Here is a 12,080-nt window from a genome sequence, read left to right on the forward strand (position 1 = left end):
CTTTTCCCCCTTTCCTAGCCAGGATTCCTTCTTTTGGTTATAATACTGCTGTGAGAGGGGGTAGGAGTTTTGGACTTCACCTCTTCTGAGTTCTCTTGGGCTGGGGAGCCAGCCTGGGTTCATGCCTTCCGAAGAAAATCTCGCCCAGAGGCCATCCTGGAGTCTAGTGCAAAACGCTTGCGTTCCAAGCCTGGGAATTCTTTTGGCATGGCGTATGTACCTCAACAGAGCTCTGCCATAGTTGCGGGGTAGGCCTTTTCACCGGATTTTATTTGGCTCCACTGAAAGGTGTATTCTTCAGACCCAACTCATTTGATTCAACCAGCAGGTGCGTTGGGTCTTTTTCAGTCTGTTGCACCTGTGGCAGAGCTTCCTGTTCGGGAGCCCTCCTATCTGGCTGTGGCAGGTCTCGATTGCAGTAGTTGCCATAAGAACATAAGAACTGCTATCACCAGATCAGACTTATGGTCCATCAAGTCCGGTGATCCGCACACGCGGAGGCCCTGCCAGGTATGCACCTGGCATAAATTAAGTCACCCATATCCCTCTATGCCACTAGCAATCTTCCGCAGGCCTTAATTTGTTTTTAAATTGAGACCGGGAGGCCAGAGGGATGACAGTGGAGAAAAGGGGGAAACATGGCGGCCTTCAGGGAGGCCCCTGGTGTAGTTATTAGAAGTACACAGGAGGAAGGGGATCCAAAGAGAGGGGCAAATGCCGGATTGAGGAGGGGGGAGGTGAAGGGGAAGAAATAATGGGTCTGAAAACAGATGGTGGACAATGGGTTGGAGGGAAAAGAAAGAGAAGTTGGACCCAAAGGGTGGTGTGGAGGGAAGGGGATAGAAATACTGTCTAGGAGGGTAGTTGGGAAGAGGAAGGAAGTGTGAGTGAAGTAAACACGCTGCCTTCCGCAGCTGGAAGCTTTTCCTCTGCTACCGCTTCCTGGTTCCACTTAGGCTCAAAGCAGTAGCAAAGGGAAAGCTTCACTCTTGCTGCCAGTGGCCCAAAGAGTGCAAGTTTACTGCCTTATCGCATCCCATGGAAGAGAAGAATGAGGGAGGGGGAGTGGTCATTAGAGAAATGCTGGACTGCGGTGTTGGAGACGATAAAAAAGGAAAGATGCCAGAACTCCGGGGAGGGAAGGGAAATGGAAGGGATGGGGAGGACAGAGATGGAAGATGGATGGTGAGCATGGAGAAAGAAGAAAACGTCAAATGGGCAGGAGACCCTGGCAAGCAAGTTAACAGAAGACAAATAGAAACCAGAGCCTGGGACCAACATAATTTGAGTAATGACCAGACATCAAAAGGTAGAAAAAATAATTTTATTTCCTGTTTTGCGATTACAATATGTCAGATTTGAAATGTGTATCCTGCCAGAGCTGGTGTTAGACAGCGAGTGTGATCTAGGACTTAACAGAAAAAGGAAAAGTCTTGTTTATTTTGTTCACCCATCCCACCCCCTTTGCCTTCTCGTACCTATGCTGGCGCTGTGGTGTAAAGAGGCTACAAAATAAACCTGCCAGGACATTTGATAAAAAACACCCAATTGGGCAGGAAAATCGAATCGAAAATTTTTTCCCTAAATTGGGCAGCACTAGTGTTCATAGAGGCACACAATTCCTCCCACTTCCCTGATAATTCTACTACTTGAACTATAAACTAAGTGAGAGGGCTGAAGAGATTAGTGCACATACAAAAGGCTGTAGATGTTGAGAAATATACATTTATTCTGAACTCTGGAAGAGCTGTTCTGTCCAGCTGCCATCTGAGGTCACCATTGTGTCCCTGATTAATCCTGTTTGTGGACAATGCCTGTCATAGATAAGCATTCTCCACAAAAGATTAATCGGACACAATGGTGACCTCAGATGGCAGCTCTGATAGGAGGGACCTATTTATATTATACCTGTGTAATGAATGTTACTACTTCTGTTCTCTTTATTATGTCAAATTTAAAACTAATCAGTTTTTCATTTTCAAGTTCTACACTTTGGTTTTCTTCTGAAACATGGGCACTACCTTGTAATCTGAGGTTCAGCAATAATGATGGTATACAGTTGTAGGTCAGATTGTACCATTTTGTTCCGAAACCATATTTGTAATCCAATATATTAAAGCAAATTTCCCCATAAGAAATAATAGAAACTGACGATTCATTCCACAACCCAAAAACTTTAATAAAAAATACTGTATGTACTTATATTGCAAGAACTCACTCATTTAGAACAGTCACTACACTTCCACAGTGTCAGAGAGAGAAGAACCATCAGCTCAGTTGTGATAATGTCAAGCATGTATACTGTATGTATTGCAAGACCTTGCTTGTTTAGAAAAGTCACTACACTCCTGCAGTGTCAGAGAGAGAAGAATCATTGGCAAAACGCTTGCAAACCAAGTTACTTGCAATCCAAGGTTTTACTGTATATATCTATATCTATCTATCTATCTATATATTTTTTTTTTTTTATTACTTTAAATGTACTGTTTCATAATTATGTACTTTATTCACAAATTTGCTACCTAAGATATGTGTGTAGTCCATTGCATTTATTCTTTTGTTGTCAGTTTGTTTGTTTAGAAGATGTTGAAGCACAAAATATTTAGGCCTGTTTGTAGTTGCAAATTTATTAGGCATTGACTCTCATAGAGAGGCCTTGTGAGAACCTGCAGATATTCTAGTAAGCTCTGTATTACAGACATGTTTTTTGATGTGATACATGCATGTATTGACATATCTGAACTCAAGAAATGTGTGACAATCAGATATGATCTGGTATGGATGGACAGACTTGAAAGGCCATATGACCTGGAGGCAACATGTATTCACTAGAGCAGTTCCCACAAACTTTTCCAGCTAGCGGCACACTAAATGCAGTGTCCCGGCCGGAAGGCACCTGGAAGTCGATGTGATGATGTCACGCGCATGCGCGGAGGCCCATCTTGCTGCGACCCCGCCATTACAAGGATCCGGGAGGTACAGGGAGAAGAGGAGAGAGGCCGGCCAGGAGGAGAGTCATTCACACTGGCTGATTTCCTACAGGATGTGCCTCTCGCGGCGAGAGGCACATCCAGTAGGAAATCAGCCGGTGTGAATGACTCTCCTCTTGGCCGGTGTGTCGCGGCACACCAGAAATCTCAGGATGCACACAATTTGCGATACACTGCACTAGAGGTAGGTCTTGTCAGACAAATCTGATCAATTTCTTTGACTGGGTGACGAGAGAAATGGATAGAGGGAGTACACTAGATGTGGTGTATTTAGATTTTAGCAAAGCCTTTGACAGAGTTCCACACAGATATCTAATAAATAAACTGAGTGCCTTCGGGATAGGTCCCAAAGTGACAGGCTGGGTTAAGAACTGGTTGAGTGAAAGGCGACAAAGGGTGGTGATCAATGGAGATCACTCTGAGAAAAGGGATGTTACCAGTGGTGTGTCTCAAGGTTCTGTTCTTGAGCCTGTCCTTTTTAACATTTTTATAAACAATATTGCTGCAGGGCTGTTGAGTAAGATTTGCCTGGCAAAGCTTGAAGAATGGTCTGAAATTTGGTAGCTAAAATTTAATGCTAAGAAATGCAAGGTCATGCATTTGGGCTGCAAAACCTAAGGGAACGGTACAGTTTAGGGGGTTAAGAACTTATGTGCACTACAGAAGAACGGGACTTGGGGGTGATTGAATGTGATAATCTTAAGATGGTCAAACAGGTTGAAAAGGTGACGGTGAAAGCTAGTAGGATGTTAGGGTGCATAGGGAGAGGTATGGCCAGTAGGAAAAAGGAGATATTGATTCCCCTGTATAACACTCTGGTGAGACTTCATTTAGAATATTATGTACAATTCTAGAAGAAGCACCTTCAAAAAGATTCAAAAAGGATGGAGTCAGACCAGAGGAAGGCTACTAAAATGGTGCGTGGTCTTCGTCATAAGGCGTATAGGGACAGACTTAAAGATCTCAATCTGTATACTTTGGAGGAAAGGTGGGAGAGGAGAGATATGATAGAAACATTTAAATAACTTCTTTGCCTAACATTACATGGTATTCCCAATGAGACTCTTCATAAGAACTAGGAGACCCCCCCCTTACTATTACTGTGGCTCACCAATGACCTGTACAGGGGCATTAACACCTTCTTCCTTCTACTGACTACGCCTCTCTTTATACAGCCCAGTATCCTTCTGGCAGCAGCCACTGCTTTGTCACACTGTTTTTTTCACCTTTAGATCTTCGGACACTATAACCCCAAGGTCCCTCTCCCCGTCCGTGCATATCAGCTTCTCTCCTCCCAGCATATACGGTTCCTTCCTATTATTAATCCCCAAATGCATTACTCTGCATTTCTTTGCATTGAATTTTAGTTGCCAGGCATTAGACCATTCCTCTAACTTTTGCAGATCCTTTTTCATATTTTCCACTCCCTCTTCGGTGTCTACTCTGTTACAAATCTTGGTATCATCTGCAAAAAGGCACACTTTTCCTTCTAACCCTTCAGCAATGTCACTCACAAACATATTGAACAGGATTGGCCCCAGCACCGAACCCTGAGGGACTCCACTAGTCACCTTTTCTTCCTTCGAGCAACTTCCATTAACCACCACCCTCTGGCGTCTGTCCGACAGCCAGTTTCTGACCCAGTTCACCACTTTGGGTCCTAACTTCAGCCCTTCAAGTTTGTTCAACAGCCTCCTATGAGGAACTGTATCAAAGGCTTTGCTGAAATCCAAGTAAATTACATCTAGCATATGTCCTCGATCCAGCTCTCTGATCACCCAATCAAAAAATTCAATCAGGTTCGTTTGGCACGATTTACCTTTTGTAAAGCCATGTTGCCTCGGATCCTGTAACCCATTAGATTCAAGGAAGTACACTATCCTTTCTTTCAGCAACACTTCCATTATTTTTCCAACAACTGAAGTGAGGCTCACCGGCCTGTAGTTTCCTGCTTCATCCCTGTGACCACTTTTATGAATAGGGACCACATCAGCTCTCCTCCAATCCCCAGGAATCACTCCCGTCTCCAGAGATTTGTTGAACAAGTCTTTAATAGGACTCGCCAGAACCTCTCTGAGCTCCCTTAGTATCCTGGGATGGATCCCGTCTGGTCCCATCGCTTTGTCCACCTTCAGTTTTTCAAGTTGCTCATAAACACCCTCCTCTGTGAACGGTACAGAATCTACTCCATTTTCTCGTGTAACTTTGCCAGACAATCTCGGTCCTTCTCCAGGATTTTCTTCTGTGAACACAGAACAGAAGTATTTGTTTAGCACATTTGCTTTCTCCTCATCACTCTCCACATATTTGTTGTTTGTTCCCAGCATCTTTTAGCCTAGCAATTCCATTTTTTTATCTTCCTCCTTTCACTAATATATCTGAAAAAATTTTTATCTCCCTTTTTTACATTTTTAGCCATTTGTTCTTCCGCCTGTGCCTTCGCCAAACGTATCTCTCTCTTGGCTTCTTTCAGTTTCACCCTGTAGTCTTTTCTGCTCTCCTCTTCTTGGGTTTTTTTATATTTCATGAACGCCAACTCTTTCGCCTTTATTTTCTCAGCCACTAGGTTGGAGAACCATATCGGCTTCCTTTTTCTCTTGTTTTTATTGATTTTCTTCACATAAAGGTCCGTAGCCATTTTTATCTCTCCTTTCAGCTTAGACCACTGTCTTTCCACTTCTCTTATGTCCTCCCATCCTAACAGCTCTTTCTTCAGGTACTTTCCCATTGCATTAAAGTCCGTACGTTTGAAATCTAGGACTTTAAGTATCGTGCGGCCGCTCTCCACTTTAGCCGTTACATCAAACCAAACCGTTTGATGATCGCTACTTCCCAGGTGAGCACCCACTCGAACATTAGAGATACTCTCTCCATTTGTGAGGACCAGATCCAATATCGCTTTTTCCCTTGTGGGTTCCATCACCATTTGTCTGAGCAGAGCCTCTTGAAAGGCATCCACAATCTCCCTACTTCTTTCCGATTCCGCAGACGGAACATTCCAGTCCGCATCCGGCAGGTTGAAATCTCCCATCAGCAGAACCTCCTCTTTCCTTCCAAACGTTTGGATATCCACAATCAGATCCTTATCAATTTGCTGCGATTGAGTTGGAGGTCTGTAGACTACACCCACGTAGATAGAAGTTCCATCTTCTCTTTTCAGAGCAATCCATATAGCTTCTTCCTCTCCCCAGGTCCCTTGCATTTTAGTCGCTTGGATATTGATCTTTATATAGAGAGCTACTCCTCCACCTTTAAGACCATCTCTGTCCTTCCTAAAAAGATTATATCCCGGTATGTTTGCATCCCATCCATGTGATTCACTGAACCATGTCTCTGTGATAGCGACAATATCTAGATCTGCCTCTAACATCAGGGCTTGCAGATCATGAACTTTGTTGCTTAGACTGCGAGCATTTGTGGTCATCGCTTTCCAGCTATTTTTCAGCGATAATCAACTTTTTCGTATGGATTTTTGTGTCGTTTCACTTTCCGTTGCAATACTAAGAAATGAGTTGCTGATATTGCTTATGTTGCAACCTTTACTACTATCACATCTTTATTTGTATTGTATATTAGGATATATTATGATATTATTATATGCAGGAAAATGAAATTATTGAATGATATTTATGTTACCTTATAGATAATAGTGTAATATGTGTAATATCAACTGTTCTTTCATTTGTATGACACTGTTTTTGATTAAAAATCAATAAAGAATTTAAAAAAAAGAAGACTCAACTCATTCAAAGCAAGGATCTTCTGCATGGTAGTTATAGCACTCTTGACTGAAGCAGCTGTATCTGTTTTAAATTAAGTTGTATAGTTGAAATGGAGGTGAACTTGTAGAGTGAGAACTCTGCAAACAAATTTGCAGACTTAGAAGTGAGCATATTGCTTTTCTGAGTGGAGCTTTATCAGTGATGAGATTTATTAGATTCATTTAACAGGAGCTCTAGAGTTATCAGAAGTATATCTGAAGAGTCATTTGTAGAAAGGTGTGGTTTAAATTGATTATTTCTATTTGGAACCTGTGTAATTTTGCAGAATTGTTCAGCCACATCAAGAGCTGATATTTGATGAAGAGATGACAGCAGGTGAAGATGAGATGCAGCCTGGCCCAACCAAAAGGAAACGCCAGCCAAGTATGTCTGAAACAATGCCGCTGTACACAATGTGTAAAGAGGACTTAGAAAGTATGGATAAAGAGGTGAGCTGAATTAATCCCACACTGTTAGTGTGGGACAACATTGAGATTGCTGACTAAAGGATTATTAGGTTAATTGAGAACTTTGTTTCATAGTCTTATATAGTATATCTAAAAACTGGTAAAATGCAGTTTGCAGTAGGCTGGTTAGACTGACTCAGTGTTAATGAAAGTGCATATTAGAATACTGCTGGGAAAGAGCTAACAAGTTATTGAAGATATATAGGTAGAATTGTTTTAAAAAATACAGACTTGCCCTGAGAGAATAGTGATCAAGCTTGGAGTGAAGAGGTATCTGGTATGAAGAGGTATTGGGGAGGAGTTATTGTTGATACTTGTTTTAACTTTGTTTAGGTTTTGTTGCAATTTTTTAGTTAAAATTTGTAAATGAATTTAGACTATTCTTAACAAGAGTAGCAAGTCAGTTTTACTTGGGTATTAACTTAATTGTGTTATTTTTGTTCTTATGTGAGCTGTTTTGAGCTGTTTTAATTATTTGCATTTAATGTATTCTGATGAATTCTATTTTAATATGTTGTATTCAATTTTTTGTAATTACACTTTAATATGTTATAAGCTGCTTTGGGGTGGTCATGTGGGTCCCATATGGTGGTACTTAAATGTAAAGAATCAAATAGGAGATATATACCTTGAATATTGTTGGATACTGAAAAGGGTTAAGATGGTTAGAAGAGATTAAAATTATACTTGTGAATTTAGAGAAAATACAGCACAAGACTGCAGAAATGGAAAGCAAAGGTTTAAAGAAAACCAAGAAATCTGGTGGAAGAAATAAGTGACTAGGTTTAGGAAGCTGAAATGTCTTGATGATTCAGGTATCTTCTTTGTCTTTTCCTAAAATATACAAAACATGCACTCAGTAGTAATTTAAGACATGGATTATGCACCCTTTAGTAAAAATGGGCAAGAGAGGAATACAATGGGACACTATTATGGTGTATCACCAATTTACCTATAAACCATACAGAATATGCATCAAAACCTCTATGGACTTCGGGGCCATTACCACGCGGCTTTGTAGAAGGGGGTAAGTTTATAGGGGGAAAAACTCACACATACTTCCTCATACTCTACAGAAATGTTGTTTGTTCCCTTGACCACTCAAATATCTCAAAACTAATTGTAGTATTCATATCGTTCTCTCAGAATTATTTTATTCAGATGATGTATGGTGGGCTTTTAACCCAGAAGTAGAGAATATACATATTAGTCTGTGAAAAATAACTACTTCTGCAGACTACTACATTTTCTTCTACAATCCCACTTTATTCTGGACCAGTGGGTTATTTACCTCCACCCGCCAGGATCTGTAGGAAGCCTCGAACGTCAGAGGCTTTTACCCCCTCCTCCTCATACCTCATCACTGAACATGCTCTTGTGCTCACCAGTCTTTCTTCCTTCAAGCCTGGCTGTAGGAGCTTATCTTTACTGCTCGTGTTTACTTTAGTGTTATTTCAGTATTTTTTGTTTGCAGTTTTCACTCTCATGCCTTCGAGCTCCAGAGAGGATCTTCAAATGCCTTATGCCCTGACTCACACAAAATTAGCATGAGGGGGCCCTGGGGAGTGTGCTGGCAGCATTTTGGTGAAACACAAGCGTGGCTCCAGGGATATAAACCTCATAAATCTTCCAAGCATTCCAAATATGAGGCGAATAAGTCAGCTCCCGTCGCAGAGGATGGTTTTCCCCCCCGGAATTTGTGAATATGTTTTATCAGGCAGTTAAAAAGTCTCTGCCTGTTTCCCTTCCGCCGGTCGCAGGGACCCCTGCTCCAAGGAACCAGAGTCTGTCTTCTTGCCTTCCTACGGGGGTACCGAGGAGTACATCGGCTGTGCCCGCAGTTGCGCCAGACACTCTTTCCCTTCCTCTGTTTTTGCAGAGCAGCACTGCAGTGGTCATGGATGTTGTGAATCTGGCGGATCTCCAGGCTCTGGACCCATGTGGAGACCATGATTTGGGGGAGATTCCCACTGTGCGTAGATTCTTCAAACCCACTCACCTTGTGTATTTAATCTTTGAATCTCTGCAGGAATTGAAGCTGCAGATGGAACAGCCAGTCACTGCAGAATGTTCCCTCATAAGTGACCAGAGGCCACAATCTGCCTCTTTTCCTGATTATCTTGACGTTGTTCGGATTCTTACAGATATCTGGGAGACTCCAGAGAGTCCCTTGAAATATGCTCAAGCCATGGCATGGCTTTATCCCTGGCGGATGGCTTTAACAAGTGCTTTATTTTCCCGAAGGTGGATTCTTCGGTGGCGCAGGTCATCAAGCGCACATCACTCCCCAGCGACAGGGTGTGGGAGTCCTGAAGAATGTCCAGGACCGATGTGTGGATGTCATCGTTAAGTGTCTATTTGATTAGGCCATGGCTGGTGTTAAACGGGTGACGGCCTTCTTCGTGGCTAGGGCGTGCCATTCTTAGCTGCACCGTGATCCTGACATTGTGGTTCTTTGTAATTTGGATCTTCTCATCTCCGGAGTGGATTACTTGGCTGAAGCCTTGTATGACACTTTGAAAATTTTCACCAAGCTTGGCACCTATTCTGTTTCGGCTCACAGAATGAACTGGATCCAGCAGTGGTCTGGTGATTCATCTTCTAAAGCTACATTGAGCTAGTTGCCCTTCAAGGGTCAGCTCCTGTTTAGCCAGGGTCTGGTTGATCTTATGTCCAGTGTTCAGGATCGAAAACCCAAGGACAGGACAGCGGTCCTCTTCGACTGCCAGACCATGCTTCGGCGGGTCTCACCATCAGCAGTCCGAAGCAAGTTGGCCGGCAGCTTTCGCTAAGAAACAGTTCTGATGCCAGGCCGATGTCTCTTCCTCTGTGCATTGGGTGGCAGTTGTCGGCCTTTCTGGTGGAATGGAAGGCCATCACCTCCGACCGCTGGGTTCTGGAGGTTCTCAAAGATGGCTACAAATTGGAGTTTCTGTCTTTTGACGGAGTATTTTCTGGATTCCACTGTGGGCCGCCCTGAGAAGGTGCTTCAGGTGCAGACCACAGTCCACAGACTTTTGGATATTGCGACAATCAAACCCATGTCGAAGCGAGACTCAGGCTCTGGGAGATACTTGATGTACTTCATCATTCCAAAGAAAGGATCCAGCAATTGAAGACCAATTCTGGATCTCAAAGCAGTTGATGCAGCCCTGAAAGTCCCTCAATTCCACATAGAGACAGTGCACTCAGTGTTTGCATCGGTGGCGCTAAGGGAGTTTCTAACCTCCCTGAATCTGACGCCGGGGGAGTTTCTAACCTCCTTGAATCTGACGGAAGTGTATCTCCACATTCCGATTTTCCCAGACCACTGGAAGTATCTATAATTATATGTTCTGGGACAACATTTTTAGTTTTCAGCACTGTCCTTTGGATTGGCAACGGCATCCCGGACCTTCATTAGAGTGATGGTGCTGGTGGCTGGTGGTGGTGGCGGCGGCCCATCTCCACACCGTGGGTGTCCGGATTCACCCTTATCTGGACGACTGGTCGTTCAGAGCTCCCTCTGTCCTAGGGGCGTCAGGCTGTTCGGCAAGTGATACAGTTGCTGCAATGTCTGGGCTGGGTGATCAACTTCAGAAAGAGTCACCTCGAGCCCACCCAAGATTTGGAGTACCTGGGAGTTTGATTTCATATCAGTCAGGGGAAGTTGCAACAGATTTTCAGGGACCTTCTGGCCACTCTGATCCCGACAGCTTGGCAGTATCTCCAGGTTCTGGGGACCATGGTGGAAACGATAGATTTGGTCCCATGGGCCAGAGCCCGTCTGCGGCTGCTGCAGGAGGCTCTGCTTTCGTGCTGGAATCCATAGCGGAACCTGTTACATGCACCCCAGTCCTGGTGGTTGCGTCCTCTTTCGTTGTCCAGGGGGCTTCTGCTCCAGATCTCGGATTGTGTGATTCTGTCAATGGATGCGATTCTCAAAGGCTGGGGAGTAGTGTGCATGGCTGTCCCGGTTCAGGGCCGGTGGGCACCCTCAGAGCGCAAGTGGTAGATCAATTGCCTGGAACTATGGGCGATTCGGCTGGCCCTTCTCCACTTTGAGGTTCATCTCCGTCATCGAGCCATCCGTGTGTTCTCGGACAATGCCATAGTGGTGGATTTAGTCAATCATCAGGGGGGCACGAAAAGTCCTTCTCCGCGTGTGGAGGCTCAGCTGCTGTTTTGGTGGGTGGAGAGAGACCTTGTGGCGATGTCTGCGGTGCATGTGGCAGGAGTGGACATGTTCAAGCAGATTTTCTCAGTCATCAGAAACTGGACCTCGGAGAGTGGTCACTCTCAAAAAGTATTCGATTGCAGAGTAGATCAATGGGGGTGCCCCACATTCAACCTCATGGCGACTGCAGCCAACAAGAAAGCCGATCGGTTCTTCAGTTGGCGTCTAGAGGCTGGCAGCGAAGGCCTGGATGCTCTGGTTCAGCCCTGGCCCAGGGAGGGTCTTTTTTTGGTCTTCCCTCCATGGCCCATGACATGACATCTGTTGAGGTGGCTAGTGGTCCATGAGGAGCCAGTGATTCTTGCGGCACCTGATTGGCCGAGGCGGCCATGGTATGCTGACTTGCTTCGGCTCCAGCAGGATTGGGGACTCCAGTTACCTTGTCATTCTCACCTCCTGACACAGGGTCCGATTGCAATGCAGGATCCGTACTGCTTTGGTCTTAGGGCATGACTCTTGAGCGCGCAGCCTTGACAGACTGGGGCTATTCTTTGATGGTGATTGCCACGTTGCTTCACAGCAAACGGAAGTCTACAGTGATGGCCTAAGTGAAGGCTTGGAGGTGTTTAACCAGGCCTGGTGCGCTCTGCAACAGGTGGACCATTCTCTTCCATTGATTCCTCGGGTCTTGGAGTTTTACAGTATG

The 12,080-nt window shown here is 44.3% G+C and overlaps 1 protein-coding gene across 7 annotated transcripts in view; it reads left to right on the top strand.

The window, feature by feature from the left end:
* Window positions 1–12,080, top strand: part of CTDP1 (CTD phosphatase subunit 1) — a 287,209-nt gene that overhangs the window by 189,691 nt on the left and 85,438 nt on the right. For all 7 annotated transcript variants that reach the window (XR_004538415.1, XR_004538416.1, XM_033934443.1 and 4 more), the window contains exon 11: window positions 7,038–7,200. Coding sequence is in view for 5 of the 7 variants with exons in the window: in XM_033934443.1 (XP_033790334.1) it covers window positions 7,038–7,200 (163 nt within the window). In the remaining 2 variants the exon portion in view is untranslated. The remainder of the gene's footprint in view (window positions 1–7,037; window positions 7,201–12,080) is intronic.

This window comes from Geotrypetes seraphini, chromosome 2 (assembly GCF_902459505.1).
Source record: "Geotrypetes seraphini chromosome 2, aGeoSer1.1, whole genome shotgun sequence".
Taxonomy (NCBI): Eukaryota; Metazoa; Chordata; class Amphibia; order Gymnophiona; family Dermophiidae; genus Geotrypetes; species Geotrypetes seraphini.